This window comes from Lonchura striata, chromosome 11 (assembly GCF_050655825.1).
Source record: "Lonchura striata isolate lonStrDom1 chromosome 11, ASM5065582v1, whole genome shotgun sequence".
Taxonomy (NCBI): domain Eukaryota; kingdom Metazoa; phylum Chordata; class Aves; order Passeriformes; family Estrildidae; genus Lonchura; species Lonchura striata.
In genome coordinates this window covers 8,826,511-8,849,613 of record NC_140713.1, presented here as the reverse complement: position 1 = coordinate 8,849,613, position 23,103 = coordinate 8,826,511, and the positions used below count along the sequence as shown (strand labels likewise).

General features: G+C 38.3%; 1 protein-coding gene, 1 long non-coding RNA gene and 1 pseudogene across 12 annotated transcripts in view; 1 reads left to right on the top strand and 2 right to left on the bottom strand.

The window, feature by feature from the left end:
* The window catches only part of LOC146766391 (uncharacterized), a 138,748-nt gene that overhangs the window by 65,794 nt on the left and 49,851 nt on the right, over positions 1-23,103 (bottom strand). Inside the window, exon 2 of the long non-coding RNA XR_014957740.1 lies at positions 1,584-3,885. This is a non-coding gene — a long non-coding RNA (uncharacterized LOC146766391). The remainder of the gene's footprint in view (positions 1-1,583; positions 3,886-23,103) is intronic.
* The window catches only part of LOC144247054 (centrosomal protein of 89 kDa-like), a 34,297-nt gene that overhangs the window by 1,756 nt on the left and 9,438 nt on the right, over positions 1-23,103 (top strand). For 3 of the 10 annotated variants that reach the window (XM_085589188.1, XM_085589183.1, XM_085589190.1), the window contains exons 2-17: positions 1-107; positions 1,324-1,479; positions 3,763-3,961; positions 5,203-5,305; positions 7,133-7,161; positions 8,333-8,387; positions 8,987-9,205; positions 9,621-9,763; positions 10,116-10,166; positions 11,263-11,346; positions 12,173-12,274; positions 13,148-13,259; positions 13,895-14,075; positions 14,926-15,093; positions 15,877-16,018; positions 17,270-17,359. In XM_085589188.1, coding sequence (XP_085445314.1) covers positions 1-107; positions 1,324-1,479; positions 3,763-3,961; positions 5,203-5,305; positions 7,133-7,161; positions 8,333-8,387; positions 8,987-9,205; positions 9,621-9,763; positions 10,116-10,166; positions 11,263-11,346; positions 12,173-12,274; positions 13,148-13,259; positions 13,895-14,075; positions 14,926-15,093; positions 15,877-16,018; positions 17,270-17,359 — 1,941 coding nt within the window. Of the gene's footprint in view, positions 108-1,323; positions 1,480-3,762; positions 3,962-5,202; positions 5,306-7,132; positions 7,162-8,332; positions 8,388-8,986; positions 9,206-9,620; positions 9,764-10,115; positions 10,167-11,262; positions 11,347-12,172; positions 12,275-13,147; positions 13,260-13,894; positions 14,076-14,925; positions 15,094-15,876; positions 16,019-17,153; positions 17,360-23,103 lie in introns of all 10 variants that reach the window. The other 7 variants (XM_085589189.1, XM_085589185.1, XR_014957735.1 and 4 more) reach the window with 6 other exon arrangements.
* On the bottom strand, positions 17,153-22,179 carry LOC146766393 (E3 ubiquitin-protein ligase RNF182-like; annotated as a pseudogene). The gene is made up of 3 exons (XR_014957776.1): positions 22,129-22,179; positions 20,606-20,824; positions 17,153-20,574 (listed from the first exon to the last, which is right to left on the bottom strand). The product of XR_014957776.1 is annotated as an E3 ubiquitin-protein ligase RNF182-like (transcript).

The following is a 23,103-nucleotide window of genomic DNA, read 5'->3' as shown; positions in this document are numbered from 1 at the left end:
AAACATATAGCTCATGGCCTGGTCCCTGCTGCTACCATAGCTCCTAAACCTGCAGTTCCCCGCACCCCTCCCCCTCGTAGTCCAAACCCTTCTCCAGAAAGGCCCAGGTATGTGTTGGTTTTGGGGATTTTTTTGAATTATTTTTTTCTTTTTTTATATATTTTTGTTGTTTCATCAGATATTGTAGCATACTATAAAAATCTGATTAGAAGAATTGCATGTCTTTACAATATTTACAAAACTTTACATAAAAAGAATATATTTTTGGTGGGGGGGCAGTTTCACATTCTGAACTTTTTTCCCCACTCCTAAGCATGGTAAATCTTCAGGACAGTAACTGTTATGAACATGTCACTTATCTGAGTCAATTAAAGACGAATTAACTATTTAAAGTTAGTGGAATTTTTAATTTGGCTACTACAGTAGAGTGTAGGACTGCAGCAGCACGAGTGCTGTAAATCAGGAAGTGTTGGCTCATTAGAAAAACATGAATTAAACCTTGCTACCATACCAAGGACTTAAAAAACTGACATGTAGCGCCATGCTGGATTGGAAAAATGCAACTTATTTTTAAGTTGTAGTTTCTTACAGTTCTTATTCTATGCTTTCTCTACATTCTAGTTGTTTTCCATGGCCTTTTTAGTGTCTGTCACATTCCTACTTAATTCTAGCTAATTTCTTCTTTCTTTTTGGCCTCAAGTTCTTGTCATTCATTTTACAGTTTTGAGCATTTCAATTCATTTGTCTTAGTTGCAACATTCTGGAAGAGATATTATTTTTCCTTTTCATCATACCCTTCTCCGTATTCCACAGCATCACACAAATAGGCACTTCTGTTTGCTTGTCCTGGTTTGCAGTGTGCCAAGATTTATTAACAACTTCAGAATCATCAGTAAAAGGTTTAGAGTAGGGAATAATGGAGACAAAATAGCAGGACATGGAAAACCTTTTCAACACAACACAAGGAAGTATTGTTATGGCTAAAGTGAATGCTAAATACTGTAAATTATTGATGTGAATTTTGGGAAAGTAGCTCGGTATATTCCAAGATTATCACGGATGTGATTTGGGAAAACCAGTAGATACTGCACCTTACTCTTGGATAGCTGCACTACAATAGCAAGCTGTTTTGTGCTTTACTTTGGGAGGTTTATAACCAGTTTATAACCAGTCCCATAGCATTCAGTGATATTTATGCTTGTTAACTGCGAACATTTTGCTTTGATTAAGTAGCAAAGCCATTTTGCAAAGTAAAAGGTATCAAATGTGGAGCACAGAGAAAGCCTCAGTATTGCTTCATTGCTCTGTTTTGTTTTCTTCCAGGTCTGCTCTAGCAGCAGCAATCCTTGCAACAACACTAACAGGGCGCACTGTTGCTATTCCTCAGCCTCGGCAGAGATCCCTTTCTGAAAGTGATTCCACCTTCTTGGAACAAGAATGTTTTGAACCATATGCAACAGTCACAGAGCTCAGAACAGGGTAGTGTATGCTTTCTGATTTGATACCTTAATTAGAAATAGAATCTCTCAATGATCAACTTTACCAAAGAGTGACAGCAAATTCCTGCTGTTACAGATACTTACTTTTTTCTTACCATATCATAAATTCAGTCTGAAGTGTCTAACAATCCTTATTCCATTTCTTGTAAAGTGATGTCACATATACAATCTTCAGAGAGGCAGATTTTGTTTGTACAACAGTCATAAGCAAAATCATATACTATTTTTGTCAATTATGATCAATTTTACAGAATGTGATGGACTGAGGAATCACTTGAAGTACATGGAAGATATTCCCTTTTTGCTAAAATGATTATTTCAAACTGTCATTTTGGTAGAATTAGGAACCTTCTATCTCTAGTCTGACATTTTAAGATAGAGATGAAAGGGTAGTACTAGTGTTAATTGTCTATTTTAGAGTATACACATAGACACTGTCCTGGAGGTGGTTTATTATCCCATACCATTTTGGGTTTTTGATCTGTTTGGTTTAGTTTGTGCCCAGGGTGGTTGCTACTCCTGCTTCAGCCCCCGTCCTTCCTGCCTCTGGACTTTTGTGAAGAATGGGAGCCAAGCTAGGGTGTCTGGAGGGAATTTGGGGTGGGGTGAGGGGCATGGGCTCATTCCAGTGGACACACTGACCAAGGATCTTGCTGTTTCTGTGGGTTTTGCCTGCTGCTTTTTGGGTTGTGGTGTTTTTTTTTTTTGTTATTGTTGTTTTTTTGGTTAGTTAGTTGTTAGGTTGGGCTTTCCTCTTCCTCTTCCTCTTCCTCTTCCTCTTCCTCTTCCTCTTCCTCTTCGTCTTCGTCTTCGTCTTCGTCTTCGTCTTCCTCTTTTCCCCTCTTTTCCCTTCCCTTTCCCTAAGTATTTTTGGTTTTTTTTTGTTTGTTTGGTTGGTTTGGGTTTTTTGTTTGGCTGGTTTCTTTGGGGTTTTTTTATGATGGTTTGGCAGTGTGACTGAGCTTGCTGGCTTGGCCTCTTGCTGCTCTGCCCTCGGGAAGCCCAGGGCCAGTGTGTGCCTGCCAGGACCTCTGCACAGCCCAGGCCCAGGGAGCAGCCAGCTCCAGGCAGCAATCCCGGGTGGTCCCTCTGCCGTCTCTGGGAGCTGGGCTGCTGCTGCCAGCCCCCTCTGCAGTGCCTCAGCTGTGGCTCCGCGGTTTTTCCTGCTTTTTTGAGGAGAAGCTGTTTTGCCCTTCCCCTCCAGGTGGTAAAAAGTCCATCTACAGCTGCAGAGTTTGTGCTGCCTCTTGCTTGCTGTCCCAGGGGAGCCCGCCGTGCTGTTCCGGCTTGCTGCTCTGCGGTTTCCTGCTGCAGCCCCTTTGCCGTCCGGAGCGGGCACCGTGGCCGGCTGCCCCTGCGAGTTTGCGATGGCGGCGCCGTCTCCATCCCCGTGTGCCGGCTGCGCCCGCCATTGTCCGGCCGAAGGCGCGGAGCCACAGCGCCCCCTGCGGCCGTGGAGGAATCATCGCACCCACGCGGCCGGCCGGGAGCCAGCAGCGCCCCTGCTGGCTGCAGGCGTAACTGCAGCCAGGGGCACGTGCAGGCAGCCGAGGCTGCTGAGGGGATTCTGGGGGGGTGAGGTTCCACAGTTTCAACATTTAGCTTTTTTTTTTTTTTTTTTTTTCTGGTTCTGTGCCTTGCAGGTATCCTCATTTTTTTTTTTTTAATAAACAGGTTTTTTTCACTTTCACCCCCTGTTATCCATTTCTATCATTGGCAGAAGGAAAGGGAGTTATTGAAGCCCCTTCTTGTTGCCCTGGTTCTTAAGATTTTCTAAAGCCTTCTGAGTTTACATTCTGTTCGAAAATTTTCTCACACAACTTTCTGTAAGCAACCTATTGATTTGCATTTCTTCATAGGGGTGGAGAAACGTGATGTACTAGTAGTTTGTCCAATGCCTTTGGAGCGGTGGCACATTCACTCTCCAGTCCACTGTCACCTTTGGAAAAGTAGAAAGCTGGAGTCAGAAAATAAACCTTCCTTCTTTTCACCTTGCAAATAGCAGTGGCTCACGTCGTGCTTTCACATGTCCTATAGAGACACCTTCTCTTTAGAGGAAATGCTCATTCCAGGGTGTTTTCTCCTGAAATTTGTCTCAAAAGCAAGACAACTACATTCTTTGTTTGCAGCTAACAGAGGCTTAGATGTCTGTCTGACTCTCTGGATTTGTGTATATTTTAAGACTGATGGTTCTGCTTTGCTAGTGTTGAATTATTTTGAAGAGTAGGCACTGCTGAAACAGGCATTAAATTGCTTTTTGCAGCTCTGACTGGAGACTTGATGGTTGTGACAGGTCTCTACAGTCCCTGGAAGTAACGGGCAGTTATGGTGAAGAAGAGGACATGGATACATATCTTTCAGATGCTGATAAAGAGGCAGAGTCCAGCTCTAAGAGTAATGAGAAAGGGGAAGGAAGCTTTAGCACCAATGCTATTTATGCTGTTCCCTGCAAAACTAAAAAGGTAAGATTTTTAAACGCATTTGTTCCTTTACCATGTTTTAATATATTAATGCACGTCAATATTTCAGATGCTTTGCATTCTCTTCTTGTCTTTAGACATGTATTCAATATTTATTTTGCATGCTAATTTTTGTGATTCATTTACATGAGTTAGGTAGGTTTGTTGGTTGTCACAGACTCTTTCTCTCTGGTTATTAGGAGTACATTGGTATTGTACATAATTATCATGCATAATTATATTGTATATAATTATCATGCATAGTCTTGTAAAATGTCCACTAATTTATATTGAGCATGGCACTAACATAGTAGGTGGTTTGTTAAAAGCACTGATACATGGTGAAAGCTTAGTTAATGGTTCACTATTGTGCTAATGAGCACAGACCTATACAGAAATGGGAAGATTTTGAATCAAACAAAATAATTGAACCTTTTCTTGAAGACCAGGGAATTTTTGTATGTTTTGGATTGTCTTAGCCAATAATGAACTTAACACTCCTAAGGCACATTTAAAGTTAAATCAAAAATGAGACAAAAATTTAACAGGAAGAAGTACCTGAGTAGGAAAAAGGCAATAAAAGATCTCTTAAAAAATGTTTCTTCAGAAAAAACCCAGCACTAGTAAAGTAGAACGATCAGTCTTAGAGTGTAAACCACAAATCCCAAAACGTGAAAGAATCCATAAAACACCCCAAGGTGAAGAGACATTAAGAGGAGAGAAGGGGAAGAAATAAAAAAAAAGGTGAGAGGGAATGAGTAAAATATGTGAAACATTTTGTGTGATCAGTGGGAAAACCAGCAAAGAGAATGTTAACAATGGTTCATTAATCCCTCACAGCAGTGATACAGTAGATAAATGGTTGATAATCAAGGTCATGTACACCCCAGCAAACAAGCAAAAGAGAATAATTTCATGGACTTTTGTAACCAAATAAGGTGACAGAGAATACTTGAACTAATCACTTCATACTTGCTAGCCTCCCGTTGGTCATTGTAAGGTTTCAATTTTATTTACATAGAGCCCGAAACAACAGCAACACAAAAAACCCCACAAAGTCCTCCCAAGAAAGCAAGAGAAGAAACAAATCTTATATTTTACTATTTTAAAATACTAGTCAGCAATTCTGAACGAGACTGAGATATTAATACACTAAATCTGTCATACAGATATCAAGGTACTATCAGTGGGCTATTTTAAGAGTGATCTCATGATTTAGAGAGGTTTGTCTTATTTTTACATAGGAGGAGTTTCCATCTCCTATTCCTAATGCTGACAAGAAAGAGGTTTCTTCCCATGAAACAGAGTGTGAGGTGGTGGTGGATAAGTCAAGTGTGCAAATAGAAGGTAAGTAAACTTAGTCAAAATGCCATCCATACCTTTTAATACCATTGGGAAAAAAATTAATAAAATAAACATAATACTATATTGTAATATTATACTCCTTTTAAAAGGGCAGTTAAAGAAATACTAGTAAATACTTCACGATTTCTAATAGTTACAGAAAATTTAAAACCTGCATAAAGAGGGAAGATTAGTCTCTATTCACTGTGGAATGAACTGTCAGCCACGGTAAAATGAGGGTGTGGGGTGAAGGTTTTGTGAACTCTTGTCTTGTAAAGTACAGTCATTCTCTACTATGCTTTTGTTGGTACAGGTGCCAGAAGCAGTCAGGTTTGTAATCTGGAACCTTTTGGAGTGCTACTGTCTTCAGAAAAAAACAAAACAAAACAAAACAAAACAAAATGGAAGAATGTAGAAGCTGTAGAAACTAGCAATGTTAAAAAAAAAAAAGCTAGAGATAGAGGAAAACAATTTTAGTCAGTTATTTTATTGGTATGAAAAAATGCCATGTCTGAAAAACAGTACTGAAAACTTGTTGAGTTTTTTAATACTTAAATGGCATGGTAGTAGTGTTGTTTATACCTTCTACAAAAATTGTATCATTATTGGTGTCCTGTTGTTTTTTCAGAATAGAGAAGAAAACATGATAATCAGTCTCAGGCTATCAACCTAAGCACTGAATTTTTAAGCTTCACAAATAGGTTTTTTTCAGGAAATAGTTTTTGTTAGATTAGGGACATTTGGGTTGTTGCTGGATGTGTCCTTATTTTCTAAGGCTATTTTCTTAAAACAATAGAATCTTGTGGACATAAAAGTTATAACAATAGAGTAAGACCAATCTAGTGGTAATAGCAGTTTTCTTGCATAATTGTCTTGTCTGTTATTTTCAAATCAGGAAAAGGGAAATAAGAATTAGTTTCAGAGCTGGACAACACAGTTTTTACAGAGGATGGTTGTAGCAATGATGAATGGAAAAACATGGACTCCCCATAGCAGTTGCAAAGGAAGATGGTTTCTTGCAAAAAACCAGACCTTTTTATGGTGCATTCAGAGAGTAAATTCTTACCTGTTTCCATTCTCCTGAAACAGAACAAAAATGCATTGTCTACCTGCCACTGCAGGTGTTGCTGTTTGCATGTTCTTTCACACAATCACCTTTTTGATCACTCAGTGTCCACATGTCCCCTTGACCCATCAGAATCCCAAACAAGAGGTGATCACACACCAGTTATATTACTCGTTTTCTGTTTACATGACTTGGTTTTTAGGTTATGTGACTTGTTTTCTGTCATCCCCTTAGCTGAGGCTTTCCCAGAGTGCTTTCTGGTGAGCTGAAGTGACAGAAATGAATAGAAGTGAGCAGAGGCTTGTCAAGCCCTTATTATGTAAGATTTTTCTTATCTCCTACAGATGGTTGCACTCTGTAGCTAGTGGATAGGAAAGAAGAAACAAAACTGAGTGAATTTGCAAAAAATTGTATCTTTCTGACTTTTATTAATGTTGGATCCCAGGAATTTTTTCAGTATTCTTTCAGTGGACTCTGTTTATTTCTCTATTTCATAGAGAACAATATTCAGAAGGAAGGGTTACTTTGATATAACCATTTGGGAAGTGAAGGCATTAAACTGAAAAAAGGTAGAATATATGCACTGTTTCTAATCCCTCTTCTACACAGTAAGTGCTGCAGGTCTTGAAAGCATCTATGGTTTGGGAAGGACTCCCTTGCATTTATTACATGTGTGCATACATATCCTTATGAGCCCTTACAGCTTATGGACTTAAAATAATTTTTTTTTCTAATTGACTGAAAGATCTGTTTTTCTTTAACAGAAGACCAAAATCTTGGCTTGAATGTAAAGGTAAGACTTTTATAAAGGTTGATTTATGCATTTTAGAAAATAGGGTGTCATAAAAAGCTGATAGGTTTGCAGTCACTTAAAAGAAAACCAATTTATTGCCACAATGGAATATTTTCCTTTTGGAGTACAGGAATGGCTAATCATTCCTTTTTAAAAAATGCAACTATGTAGGTAAATGGGCCATACAAAAGTTGTTGAGTTTTTTTATAGTATGTCATCTGTTATTCCTCATGTGAAAGAAAGAAACTGAGAATGAGAGACAACATGCTATAGCAAGAGATAGCTTATACTGTTAATATACAAATTCTGAAATGACTTTACTGCATTTTTGTATAGTTTTCTTTTTGAGCTGATCTGACTGCTTTCTTAAGCTTGAAAAGGAATACCTAAAAATTTAGTTTCTCAGATCAACTTGCCAGAAGATGGTTTATGAAAATAGTTAGTTCTTCCATTGTTATCATAGCTTCTTTTCTACAGGTTCTTAACCACATATCTTTTTCTTTGAAATTGTTCATGAGTTTTGTCTCATTTAGTCATTGGTGTCGCACAGTATCATCAATGGTGTGTTAAATTACATGACAGCACATCCTTACAAAACTTCACTGCTGTTTAAAAACATGGAGAAAGTCTCTACATTACCTTCGCCTCAAGTAAATACATTAGCATAAATGACCCTGTAATTCTTTCCTGGTGAAAGAACCTTCTCAAAACATACAAATACTTCTGTATTTTTTCCAGTAAAGCAAGAACAAAGTTCATCAACTCTGAAAAACATGTTACATTTGAATTGATTTGCTGATACCTGACATAATTGATTAGTCCAAAGTCTTACTCTACAAACTAACAAGTGGGAAGAATACCTTTCCTGTTTTGTCAAGAAGCTTTGTGTTTGAGACTTTTATGTCAGCTGTAAAAAAAACTGTTTTGAGAATGGTACGTTTCTGACTACTAAAGATATTAGTGAGTTTTTAGGTTTTTTAAGTGACTGATGGCAGTGATAATTGATTAAATGATATCTAGATGAGTAGATGGTAAGATGTGTATTATCAAAAGTGAAATCAATCTTCAATGTAGTTGATACAAAAGAAATGCCTTCAGAAGTTTTATTTCTTAAGTTCGTCAGCAGTGATGCTGTTAAAGCAGATTATCTCTTTTTTTATTTCTCTGCTAGGAGGAAAAATTAGTAGCTGAAAATCTGATACATGAGAAACCCCCACCATCCCCAGGTACTTTGGATTTTTCTGTGACTTTGCTAGACATTTTCACTTTATTAATATGCATGTGTATATGAAAATCAGTTTTTTTGATGCAGCACTATATACACAGTTTTGCAGATAATCTAGAAGTTTACTTTTGTAAGAATTGTTCAGTAACTTCTATTCAGTAACACTGAAGATGTTCAGTGGGAAGGAATGCAAAGTTTTCATTGTATGGGTGATTAAAATTTGCAGGGATCAAGAATACTGACTAGTCCATGCAGGGCACAAAGACTTTGCTTATTGCAGTGGACATTTTAGTTTCACCTCTCCAGTCACTGATGTTTGAAAGAGAGAGATCTGCTGACACTATCTTTTCCATTAAAAGAAGGAATGTTTTTAGTGTCTGAGAGAAAAGATGGGAACTTGCAGCCACTCCACAGCTCTCTTTCCAAATCCGCTTTTTTATGTTGTTTCTGGTCTTACCTTTTGGGAGTCATGAGCTGACTTAGATCTTATAAAGTGGGACTCATATATAATGTTAATATTAGAAAAAATGGATTGTAATTTGCTGAAACTCCTGTTCCAGTCTGGATGCCATTTAAATACCTTGTTCTGTGGCATTACAGATGTGTCTGTCCGGGCAAGGCAAGTATGGGGAAATAGAAGCAAAGAAAAGTTCAGAGAACTACAACACGAAAACTGGTCTCTGAGCAAGGCATACCAAGCTGTGGTCCAGCAATATGAGGGAACAAAGCAGCTCATCGAAGAACAGCAATTAAAGCTGAAGAGACTAGAAGAAGAAAACAAAAGGCTTAAAGAAGCTGCAGAGAACTCACCTAGAGAAGGTGGAAGAAGCATATAAGCTATTCTGTAGTTATCTTGTTTCAATTTTTCTAATTTCTTGCAACCTTTTCCTCTAGCAGCAGGTTTCAAGTCACTGATTTAGACAAGTATGTATGCAGAAGTAGTTTCCAAACAGTGTTTCTACATTTGTAGAAATTTCCTTTTTGTCAAGCAATATGTACATGATAAAAAAAATTACTTAATTGTTTATTACTTGTTAATAATTACTTGTTGTTTGAAATGTAATGGATTTTTTACTAGTAGTTTTTCATGGGATTTTTCCATAGCAGTGTTTTGAGAGAAGTTATTAGTTATTATTCTAGCTTATTTAATTTTTTTTCATTACAATTACTAAATTGTTGTGAACATTTCTTGAATTTTAATGGAACTTTCTTATTGCATGTTTGTTTTAATTAGAGGAGGCAACAGAATTACTGTCTCTCAGACAACAAGCACAAGAACTGGTAGATGAAAATGATGCTTTGAAAATGGTGGTCCATCGTTTAAATGTGGAATTAAGTCGCTATCAAACTAAATTCAGGTCATTGTCCCAAGAAGAGGTGAGACTTGGTTATCAAGACAGTTTCTACTGAAATGTCTGGCGTCTGTTATTTAATCTTTTGAGTTTTTATGACTGTTTTCTCCAGATTTGCCATCAAGTCTAAAAATTGCACAGGTTTTTTCTGAAATTTAAAATAAGTCTTTATCATTAAGTCTAATATTAAGAATTCAGTATTATTTTGTATCACTAAGATACTGAATTTTCAGTTTTACTGGGTGTGTGTTACATATGCAACACATGTAATGAAAACATAAGCTTGTTTGGGGTGATAATTGTGACTGCAGTGGACAGTTGCTGGTGCTTCAAAAAGCAGGAATGAATGTCGGTATCTTTTAAAATATCTATTCTAGAATGCAAAGCTGAAAAGCTTCCCCATGGAAGGACCACCACCACCATGGCTGGTAAGTCAAATAATATTTGCACTTAACTGTTCCTTCCTCTCTAAGCAAAGAAGTAGAATTTCTTTGCTGGAATCAAAGTGTTCAGCTCTTACTCTGCTGAACTATGACCTAATAATAGAATATTATAAACATTTCTTTTGTTGCAGAAAAATATGTATGGCAGAACTTTATCATGAATGTGTGCAGTTCCAGTTGAATGTACAGTAAGCTACAAACTGCACATAGTCCCCAACTTTGAACTATTGAAAAGTATTGTTACTCTGAGACTCATAAATGCCAACTTCACTTAGAATTGTCCAGCATATAGTTTGCTTCAAAGTCTTTCAAGGTCTATTGCTTGATTGTTACTCTGAATTGGTAATCTTTTGCTGTTACTTTTTTTGCGATTATGCTACAAGAAAACCGAATATTTCTGATTATTGGAATGGTCATGGATCCAGTAGCAGCCCATGAATTTCTGACAAGGGGAAGGCAAATAGTTTGTGAAAGGGAATGCATTTGTAATATGTAAAAACAATTTCTCCTTGAAATACTAATCTTATAGTTTCCTTCCTCACTGTTACTGAGAACTGTACAGAATGATACAGAATGGGAAAATTCTCCTGCTCTGTCTTTTTAGCCAAAATAGCCAGTAATCACATACGTATGTATTTAGTCTTAAAGATGCAGATTTGAGAGTGTAAAAATTCCTTTCCCACTTACTAATGAATCTGGGATAATTTATTCTTGCAGTAGTAAATGCTATAGTGTTTGACTCTTGTTTTGTATTCATTTGCATCCGTATTCTGCTGTGTTACATATAGTGATAAGTTAAAGCTGCTTTTTAGAAGAAAGATGCAAGGAAAGCATGAGGTCTTCTCTTTTCCAAAGCTTGCTCCTAATACAGTACTGTGAAGTGTTTCTGCAGCATCATTCTGCATATGATGGTCTGTGTGCTTGTATAAGTTTTGCACTTTAGTCTGCAAGTCGTACATGAAACCCCTGTAACAGCTTTCAAAACTAATAATCTCTAGCCAAGTAGATTAACTAAAGTAAAAGACAGAGATGAAATTATGGCTTGTAATTAATTTACATGTATTTATTTTTTCATTTTCAGTTGGATATGAAGTATTTGTCACCTCTTCTCTTGGCATATGAAGATAGAATAAGAGAAAAGGAAGATTTTATTCTTGAACATGAGGCAGGTTACCATTTAGAAAAAATACACACCAAAGCAGAAATAAGTGACTGAATTTTTTAAAGGGATTTGCCAATGATGTTCTCTGCCAAAAATTTAAAGTGACTTTGTTTTACTTTTCCATGCATTGGCTTGTTTGTTTTTTCAGCCTGTTCACATTGAGGAGCATGCACTACACTGAGATATGCACAATGTGCTCTGAAAACAGAGTGAGCCATTAACTAGTCAGTGGTAGAAAGAATTTTTCTCATTCATGATGGGAATTCAGTGCTCTTGCTTGTGGGTTTTGTGGTAGAAGAATACCTACTTCTAGGTATGAAAAGAATGGGTACTCTTTTTGCTTTTTAGAAGTATTTTTTGTCACTGAATCTTTGAAAAATAGATACTTGTTTTAGAGTACAAATGTATTTCCTTCAAAAAATTCAGCCATAAAATAAGCAGAAAGCAGCAAGGGTTTTTTTATATTACTGTACATTCACTGTGTTGTTTTACCATGTTCAAACCCATGTCACGCCTACTGAAAATGGATAGTATCGTCCAGTAATTTCCAGAATTCAGCTTTTTAAACCTATCTTGTAAGGGTCTACAACTTGCAAAAATGTGGCACAATATCAGGATTATTTTTAATCAAATATGACTAGATTAATGAAACAATTTAGAAATAAAATATGCACACCTGAATTAGAGATGAGTGAGTAGTGAGACAATATTCTATTATGAAAAGAACTAGAAGGCACCTAAATATGTGTACTTATAAAAATTTTCCCTAATGTAAAAATTAAAGCAAAATGATTATAAAAATTTTTATATGAAATCCTTTGTCTTCCAGGAGGATATGAAGAATTTTAAAGCACGAGTTGAAGAGTTGGTGAAGGAGAACGAGGATTTGCATGAGCAATTAAATAACTTTGTTACCCCTACAGAATGGCAAGTTACATTACTAAAAATTAATTTCGAAGTTAAAAATTGTTTTGCTTATTTCATACAAACTTGTAAAATTACAGATCTTAAGGAAAATTTGTTTTATCTTCAAACATTTTTTTTCTGAGGAATTAATAGCATCACGACTGCCATGTTATTACAAAGCTGATCTGCAATGCCTGGAATAATTGTGGAGTAAAGATTACATATGAATGTGGAGTTTTGCACTCGAAGGCCATGTAAATCCATCCTAGATATTGCAGGTTACATACCTTTACAGTGTGCCAATGACATCAGTTTTCCACTAATGCAAAAGAGCATTGCAATGTGTCATTATGATGTCTGACTCAATTCAGAAGGCTGAATTATTTCTTTATTACAACCATGCTAAAATACATTAATATGCTATATAAAAGGAGGATACTAAAACGACATACTACTTTCTCTGACTCTTAACACAATTCATGACCCTCTCTCTCGAATCCAGCCATAGGTGGGTTGGATTGGCCATCAGGCTCAAACAATCCTCACCAGAATCCAATCAAGCACTCACTACAGGTAAACAATTGTCCAAACACATTCCACATAGGAAAAATAAGGAGCAGAAATAGAAATTGTTTTCTCTTTCATTTCTCTCTGTGCACCTCTATGAAAAATCCTGAGAGGGAGAGAAATGTGCTTGCCACATACAGGTATTAGTATCTGCATAGATTTGGTTACCTCAGGTCCTGATATTGCTTTCAATAAGGATTTTAATCTGTTTTTTTAAGGAGGTTCAAATACGATTTTGTATGTTTACACTGTTGAAAATCAGTTGTGTTTGTTCTTCTGACATATCTTCTGAGTAACATTTTATTTACAAGCCAGTTATCATTGCAGGCAGCTGCTGCAAACTCAGGCCAAGCTGGTCTTGGAAGAAAATGGAGTGTTGATGGAGCAACTCAAAATTCAACAAGCTAAAGCAAAAGATAGTCACAGACAGCATGTTCAAGAAGGTAAAAGTGCTTGACTTGCTAGTCATCAGAACTACACTAAAGGTGGTACTGCAGGTTTTGATTTTTGTAGAGTTTTTGTTTGTTTTCTGTTGTCATTTTTTGTTTTGGCCAGCTTGACAGTGTTTTGGTTGACTGGAAGATTTTTTGCAACTTTATATATGCCTAAAAAGTGTCCTTGAACATAGGTAACGTTATAGGAGATCAAGTTCTGGATGTCAGCTGATACTTAAAAAAAATCATTAGGTCGTTATCACCAATTGACACTATAAAAAAGACTCCATTTTGACTTATTTCTTCTGAAAAAGTGAGGAGAACTGTTAAACAGCAATACAGTAATTTTCATAATTGAAGAGCACTTTAAACTGAATCAGAATTTTTCAGAGTAAAACAGCATTTCAATGAGCTTATAGCCTTGAAAAGAAGTACTCTTGAAATTTCTGCACTTTTCCAAAACAAGTTGCTTGAGACAGCAAAAAGTCAAGTCCAACCTGTTAAAACACAAACTGACAAATGCTCTGCTACATAATGTTTTAAATAACTCGGAATGAAGGTACTAATGGCTTTGTTGAAGTTTCACTCTGTGGTTGACCTAGTTCTGCTACACACAGTTGACTTTTTTTTCTTCCTTCCAAAAGCTTCAGAGTTGGCCAAACAAATAGTAATCTTAGAAGATAAGAAAAAGAGTCAAGAGGAAGAAATAACGAAGTACCAGAAGCAGCTAGAAGTTTTATGTTCTACAGGTGAAGAGCTGAAAGCCAAACTGGATAGCAGAATAACAGCAGAGGAGCACTTGGCTGTGGTGAATGATTTAAAAAGGTATGAGTTGCATATGGTGCACATATGGAGAAACATTGGTGCAAAGCATGCACATGGCCAGGGCTGCACACGTAATACTCTGCAGGTAGGAGGCCAGTGGAAACTTATGCTGGTAATCCAGGAAGGTAACTACCAAAGCACAGAGAAAGGGAAAGAAGTATTTATAAAATGCTGTCTTAGTTTTTAAATGACAGTTCTAGAAATATTGGTAGAAGTGTTTTCACCAAGAGTACCTACTGCTGGTTGTACCATTTTGAGTCGTCGAAGAGGAGGCGCTAAAAATGCCATTTTTGTCAAATCTGCTTCTATCAGTACTATATATAAAATGTTCTCATTCTTGCGTTCCCATCTTTGGAACATGTCTAAAGAATCCTGAAATTCTGAACTAGAAGTTCTAGAAGTTTCTGCAGTTGTTACAATATGGAAATGACATGAAACATCACAACTCAAAAGTGCAGCATAATCTGCAGAGTAATGTTTCTGTGAAGACATTCCATAAATTTGTATGCTTTTGAGCCTTTGGATAGGTTAGTGTTTCATGGTACAGTGCCATCTTGAGAAGGCCTCAGACCTTGTATTTTGGCATTGATAATAATTGATTTGAAAAGAAACACAAGGGAATTATATCTGGACCATGTATTCTTATAATTTAAATAAAGCGCAGTCAGAAGGAATTACTTGAATAATTTGATCTGAGATTGTAACACCTCTCTGTTGTCACCAATGAACATTGAGCATTCTCAGTGTATCTTATTTCATAACTTCAACGTGGGTATCTTACTGTAACTTAGCATTTTAGTGATCTACAGATCTGTACATGATACCTGTTCTACACTGTTGGTTTTTGCAGCTGTTTACAGCAGGAGCAGGAGAAGAAGCGCTGTGAGGTGGAAGCTGTAATGGGAAAGATAGCATTACTGCAAACTGAAAACAAGAAACTGCTCTTAGAGAAAAATAACTTCATGGCTGACAAGAAGATCCTGGAAACTGAGATGCAGATGACTCAAAAGACAAACAGGTCTTACCAAAGTTTCACTTGTACAGAAATACTTCTATTTCTAAAACCAACAGAATTATCTGTAAAAATATTGTCTAACTTCCCATAATGTGTATCTTCTACCTAGTGCAAAAAAAAAAAGCCCACGTTACCTAAACATATTTTTGTCATGTCTAGAGGCCTGGTTGTCACGTTTTGCTAACCTTTGTCTGTTTTCACGCTCACTTTTCTGTGTCTATGTTCAAACTAGGAATATATCTTTAATTTAGTAAGTAGCAATTAGCTATAGCAATTGATTATTAGGTGTACTTATCTGAAAATAAGATGAGCAGACATACACTATATACACAGTGTAAGGATAAGACACTATTAAGAATATATCTTTGAGTAGTTAGTAGTTAGCTATAGCAATTAATCATTAGGTGTACTTATCTGAAAATAATATGAGCAGGCATACACTATTTGCAGTTAGATAAGGATAAGACTTACACTATTTATAGATCTTCTCATGCACCTGGTTGCTCAGAAAGGAGTTCACAGTATTTTAAAAAGACAATGTTTTTCTATATATTAAGGAATATGAGCTTGTAGCCATTGCACATACTGTTCTTTTGAATCATTGTTACTGTTGTTATTCAGATAACATATCGTAAAGAAAAAGCAGCCCCAAAAATTGGAGCCAGTGCATTTTTAACAGTATGTATGATTGTTTGAGACTTGTACATGTTGATTTGCACATGTGATACAAGCTCTTTAAGGCCTTTACTAATTCCCAATCCAAAGATTCTCCCTTTTCTTTTATAGACGATTAAAGAAGAAAATAGGTCTTTTGCAACTGCAGCTGGAGGAAGCAATGGAAAAAGAAGTCACAGCCCATCACTATCTAGCAAACGTTGTTGGGCTGGTGGAGAAGATAGCTAAGGAACGTGATCATCTGGTATTTTTGGTAATTACCTTTAAATGGGTGTTCATTGGTATTTCACACAGTCATCATGCTACTGGCACAATTTACTATTAGTCTGAATTATCAAAGAATAAAGCTGTAATTCCAGTTTAAGGATTTAGCTTCATTTAAGTAGACTTTAGCAAATAGGATGGGAGCAGCAAAAGATTTTCTAGAGTAACAGTTAAAAGCAACCACCCTTATTGCTGGAGGTTATATAATTAAGCCATAATTCACATGAACATTAGGGTCTGCAGTGGCACTTACCAAGTTTAAAAGACTTTTTTAACCTGGGTTTAGAAATTGATGTTGAGCTGCACCTATTTAAAAATAGCACGCAATCATAAAACTTTAATATTGTTTTTGAGTCTTAAGGGTGGACTGTTATGCTTGAAGTGACCTGCTGTGGATGCATATGCATATTGTTTCTGCTTATTGGTTAGCAGTCATATTGACAGGCTGAATGAGAGTTTTGGAACAACTTCTGTTTATTGGAAGTGCCTGGCATGGGGGTTTCTGGGCTTTTTGTAAGCCCATTTTGTTTCTTTTACAGGATACTGGGCACAATTTACATTTTTCATATTCATACGCTTGTCTTCAAATGGAATCTGAAATAATTTCACAAAACTTTGTTAAAATAAAGCTTCTTTTGCTTGTTGTTCAGGTAGTAGACAAAGGTTGTCATCAGCATTAAATAAAAAGATACAGCAGTTAGTTCCTGATTCTAGAAGAGGAGCTATGGTGATACAGCTCAAATCCTTGTCCACTACAAACTGGACTTCAGGATTGTGAAACTGGGCACAACAAATGTATCCTAGAAACTGGGAGAATTTATTCTTAAGATCTCAATCTCTGGGATACCTGCTTTTAAATATTAATCATACCATATTAGAAATATCCTTGCCTGAATGCCTGCCAATGTCAAGGGCTTGTTTGCAAGCAGATTACTAAATGTGACCTAAAGGATAAGTCTTATGCTTAAAAATGGGATCCCCACGTGTGCATACTTATATCTGTAGGAAAAAAACCGCAGAATTGGTTTGGTTTACAGTATGTTCCATTTCAGAATAATACTCTTTCACAGTATTCACAGTCAGTTGACAAATTATTAATGAGCCGTTATGAAAATAATTTCCAGGACTCTTTATCCATGTTGGTTCTTCAGAATGTTGGAGTTCAAAATGGAATTGCAGTGTCTGCCCTGACAAACAAACAGAGTGGTTACACATAGCTTTTTTTACTGCATGGTTGCAGGCCAGATGTTTGGAAAATGAGAATCATGGGGTTCTCAAGAAAATTGTAGAAGGCAGTCTGCGCTTAGGAAGATTGGAAGAAAAAGTTAAGGTAAGCAGTGTTTCTGAGCTAAACAGCTACTGTGAAATGTTTGGGGTTTTTTAGTGAGAAAAGTAGTTAATCTCTGGCAATGTTTTTATGAAAGATTTATGTATGGATTATCTTTAAAAGTTTTGAAAAAGCAAAATAGATCATCATTCTAATTTTCACTAGTGTCTTCTTCCATTGTATTTGTGCATTGTGTATCTGCCAGATCATCATGTTTACATCGCTACTTGGAGAATTATGACTAGTTGTAATAATATTTAAAGATTATTTTTGTTTCATTTTTTGCTCTCTGTTGTAATCCAAGTGTTCTGTCTTCTACTTTTTTGAGGCTGTAGCACTCCTTCAACTTGAAGTCCATTACCATTCAATTTGGAAGAATGAAAATGTTATCTCAGGTGTACAGTTTTCATCAAGTGCTTTCTTGTGACCATAGGGTAGAAGGTTAAGAAACTCAGAGGATGTTCAAACACCCAGCCTAGTTAGAGAATACATTATAAGTTATCTTTACAACTCTCTAAACAAAAAGCACAGGATATAATTGCAGTATAACAGTGAAATAAGTTTGAAACATTTATGTTTCAGCATCTTTGGTGCTACCATGATTATTTCTACTGTAATCTTAAAAAATGAAAGGAGAAAGATGCTATATTGGTTTCTATGTCTAGAAAGTTATGTATCTATTACTTTCAAAAGCTGTTTTATATTAAGTCAAGTTTGTTCAGTTTATCCTAAAGCAGAGAGTCTCCATATTCTACTTTGCCAGTCAAGACCTCCACTGCTATTCCTGCATCAAATGACACAAATGTGCTCCACCACTATGTTAATGGAGACTATCTCCTTCTGCGCTTTCATTGTTAGGATCAACACAGCATAGAAATTAGCAACAAAGAAAAGAAATGAAATTGTAAGTGTAAAGAGAGAGCAGTAAGCTGAAAAACAGCTTGAATTTGCATGGACCCCTTAATAAAATACCTGAATGCACAAAACACTAATGTAAAAGAGTTAGTTAATTATATCAAGACAGCCATCAAATATTTTTAGCTTTTTTCACTATCACTCCTGTCTAGCTCCCCTACTAAGACAGTGGTTTGTATTCTTGTTAAATGTGGATCTTCTGCAGTGTAATAGATCTGTGACTACTGTAAGTGATAGAGAAAAGGTTGGCATAATATTAAGAACATTTACATGTAGTGAATTATAAGTGCAAAACCAATACTGGCAAAAGAGCAGGCAAGGACAACCTCCATACTTCACTGGATGCAGGAGGGAATACATTAACTTGGGATGAAGAGAAGGCAGACGTACTTAACACCATCTTTTTCTCAGTTTTCAGCAGTAAGGCAGGTTGCTCTCAGGACAGCTGGCCTCCTGAGCTGGTAGATGGGAAAAGGGAGCCCTCTGGAGAATAGCCCCTCTATAACCTAGGAGGAAGCAGTCAGAGCTGTGCTAAACCATTTAGATGCTTACAAGGCTGTGGGCCCAGAGGGGATCCACCCAGGGTGATGAGGGAGCTGGCACATGAGCTTATCATCAGTCCTGGCTCACCAGAGAGGTCCAGCGGACTGCAGGTGCCAATGTGAAGCCCATCCTCAGGAAGGGCTGGAAGGAGGATCTGGGAAATGTCAACTCTGTCAGCCTGACCTCGGTGCTGGTAAGATTATGGAACAGATCATCCTGAGTGCCATCACAGGGCACCCACAGGATGGCCAGGGGATCAGAGCCAGCCAGCGTGGGCTTAGGAGGGGCAGGACCTGCCTGAGCAACCTGATCTCCTTCTATGACCAGGTGACCTCCTGGTGGATGCAGGACAGGCTGTGGATGTGTCTGCCTGGACTTCAGCAAAGCCTTTGGCACTGCCTCCCACAGCACACTCCTGGAAAAGCTGCAGCCCATGGCTGGGCCAGGAGCGCTCTGTGCTGGGCTCAGAACTGGCTGCAGGGCAGGCCCAGAGAGTGGTGGTGAGGGTGCTGCACCCAGCTGGGGACAGGCACCAGTGGTGTCCCCCAGGGCTCTGTGCTGAGGCACTGATCAGTCCTGTTCAATATCCTCTTCACTGATGACCTGCATGAGGAGACTGAGTCCACCATCAGTAAATTTGCAGATGGCACCCAGCTGGGAGCATATGTTGGCCTGCTGGAGGGTAGGAGGGCTCTGCAGAGGGACCTGGACAGGCTGGATAGATGGGCTAAGTCCAACAATGTGGGATTTAACAAGTCCAAGTGCCGAGTCCTGCATTTTGGCCACAACAGCCCCTGCAGCGCTGCAGAGTGGCTGGAGAGTGCCCAGGCAGAAAGGGACCTGGAGATCCTGGTCAACAGCCAGCTGAACACGAGCCAGCAGTGTGCCCAGGTGGCCAGGAAGGCCAGTGGCTCCTGGCCTGGATCAGGAATGGTGTGGCCAGCAGGAGCAGGGAGGTCTTTGGTACTGGTGAGGTCACACCTCGAGTGCTGTGTCCTGTTCTGGCCCCTCAGTTTGGGAAGGACATTGAGATGCTTGAACATGTCCAGAGAAGGCAAGAAGGCTGGCGAGAGGCTTGGAACACAAGTGCTGTGAGGAACAACTGAGGGAGCTGGGGTTGATTAGTCTGGAGAAAAGGAGACCCAGGGGTGACCTTATCACTCTCTACATGAAAGGAGGCTGTGCTCACGTGGGGGTTGGTCTTTTCTCCCAGGCATTTAGTGACAGGACAAGAGGACGCAGCCTTAAGCTGTGCCAGGGGAGGTTTAGGCTAGAGATTAGGAAACAATTCTTCACAGGAAGAGTGATTGGGCCCTGGAATGGACTGCCCAGGGCGGCGGTGGGGTCTCTGTCCTTGGAGCTGTTTAAGGTGGCTGGATGTGGTGCTCAGTGCCATGGTTTAGTTGAAGAGGAGGTGTTAGGTCATAGGTTGGACTTCATCATCACAAAGCTCTTTTCCAACCTAATTAAATCTGTGATTCTGTGATTCTGTGAACTGAGAGATCGTGACTCAGTGCCATGGTCAGCATGATAACCTGAGGTGCTGCTTTGGCTGGGGTTCCCTGGGAGGTCTCTTTGTAGTTCAGAATTGTAATTACCAAGCAGTTTGATGATCCATGGTAAGAAGAATTTGAGGAAGCCAGTTTTTCTGGTATTAAAACTATTCCTTTACAGTCAGAGTTCAGCACTGTTTTCTCTTTTAACATGAGCTTGGACATATAGTTTGTCTCATCAGGGAGTCCTTCATGCAAGGGGGACATCTAACAAAGAAAAATCTTTTTTATAAAACACAGAAAAATGTTTTATAAAAAATCTTTTATAAAAAAGATTTTACTAAAAAGGTATTTTAGTCAAACATCTCTTACAAATTCTGTGAAAATAAACCAGGGTTTTGGACTTAGAACTGTGAATAGTAAGTCTCTGGTAACAGAATTTGCCCTCCAGTTCATCATTAGCCACCTTTTCCTTTCATTCATTGCAAGTGTAATTCATCTTTAAGTTATGCACACACTGTTGAAAGCAAGATTTAGATTACAACAAGTTCATTCATTCTGAACCTGTATTTGATAATAATTTTTAGTCATGAGATTTTAGTAAGAACAGAAACAACCTTTGTATTGAAGGCATTTACCATCTCCTACTGTAACTGCCCTATATGAGGAGCTGTGTATTGCAGAATATATTTACTATATTTAACTCTCCTACTGCCCTGTATGAGGAGCTGTGTATTTCAGAACTACATGTACTCATTGTAGAACCTCCTATTAGTATAAGGAGTTGCTCATGCCAGCACATTTGAAGGAGACAATGTTCTTATCACCAGTGCTCCTTTGCCACGTTCCTGTCAACATTAATCTGGACTTAGGGGAAGGTGCTTTGTGTCTGAAATCAGGATACCATGGGTTGATTTAAATCTTGTTGCCTACATGGCTTTTCTGTTCAGAGTGTTCATTCTGCTTTGTTAGACTCTAGATTTTTCCCATAGGAGACCCTTGAAAACTCATGGAGCATTGCTGGTTTTTTAAATGCAGCCACTTAAGAAACTGCTTCCATTGTTTTGTCAGTCCTAAAGATGGACTATTTTTCCCCAAATCTTTTAATTATTAGGGCAGGAATTCACCCCTATTTTTGCCCAAGTTACCAGTCAGGAAATACAAGGGCCTAGGTAGTACAGCATATAATATTGCAACACCCGTTTTCCATTCATTCCCTTCATTCATATGTTCAAAATCTTACACTTTTTGATGTTAGCTGATGTATACTCAGAATCTCTAAATTATTCTGGTGTATGTCACTATTTTGTATACAATGTAGCTTATTTCTCTGAGTTAATCATGTTTGCATAGAAAACAGAAAGTATAAACCAAATTGAAAGGAAATGCATTCATCTTACTGGTAAGGAAACACTGGATTCTGTTTCACACTCATAAGTTGATCTGGATACAGAGGAGAGAGAATGTACCCAAATTCATGCTGGCTTTTGTCTGAAGCTGTTTCAGTTTCCTCACACTTTTCCACTCAACTGTGAACTCAGAATGTGACTTGCACACACTGCCACTCACACAAAAGTGCTGCCAAAAGTCAGGGAAGAGAATAATATCCCCAGGAAAGTTGGTTATATGTCTCAGGCATTCTGAGCCTGCTGACTAGAACCTGTCTTTCTATGACTGCAACAAAACCATCTATTTCCAAGATCTCTGTGACAAACCCAGGAACCAAGGGCCTCCTAGGAGACAAGCCAGAATGGCAGAATGACCCAAAAAATCATATATGCATATTTCCTCTATGTCCAGTCTGCTTTACTGTCTCTTTACCTGTGAGTAAATAATGTCCTCTTCAGTACCAGCACCTGCATCCATAATCATTCCTCATCCTGCTTGTTATGTACATGGGGTGCCATGGCCAGCTCTAGAGGAGAATATCCTGACTTCCAGCTATGTGCTCACATCCTCTTCCTGAAAACTGTCATCTCCACCAGTCTGTTTGCTGCTACCTGCTTCACTTCAGAGAACAGTAATAGGTTATCTTGAACAATTCAAAGGTGTGAAGGATCTATAAATGCCAGCAGTTGCATGTGTCAGTGTGCCCAGGACCATCCCGTCCTGCCCAGGCTGCATTTTACAGACTTAATTATAATTCATCCATAGAGGCAAGATCAGAGCAATGTATCACTCATGTCTTGTTTCAGACTATAATCATATGGCCATAATTAAAAGGTGCACTTTTTCCCTCTGATTTTGCAACCATTCTGCACATGGGACTCGGCTTCAGTTGGCAAAGGTAGAGCAGGAGTGCAGAGGCAGCAGAGGCAGCTGTGGGCTATGGAGGAGCCAGAGGCCTGAAGCATCTCAGGCAGAGTGCAGCTTGAAACACAAACCTCAGCTTGAAACACACGCCACCCTGTAGCTGCATCAGTGAGCAGTGATGGAAAGCAGGGTTTCACCAGCCTTCCCCGTGATAAGGTCGAGAGGGAGGTTTGCTCTTGTTCTTTGAAATGATTATGGGCATCTAATCTACAGAGGGCATTTCAGGTCTCACACTTGGCTGGACCTGGCAAGTGCTGGGCTTTTACTGATGGAGGGGAAGGTTCAGCTGTTTCCCTATACTCTGCACTTCCTCTAGGCTGGCTCTGAGCAACCTTCTGCTCAGAAGGAACTTGTTTACTTTTAGCCTTCTATAACATTACTCTGCATTTTGAAGGCTTCTCTGGGAATCTAAAAAGTTGAGCATTGTTACTGGTTAACTTGCAAGCTCCTTATTCTTCTATTAGAACTGTCAGGGAAAAGTTA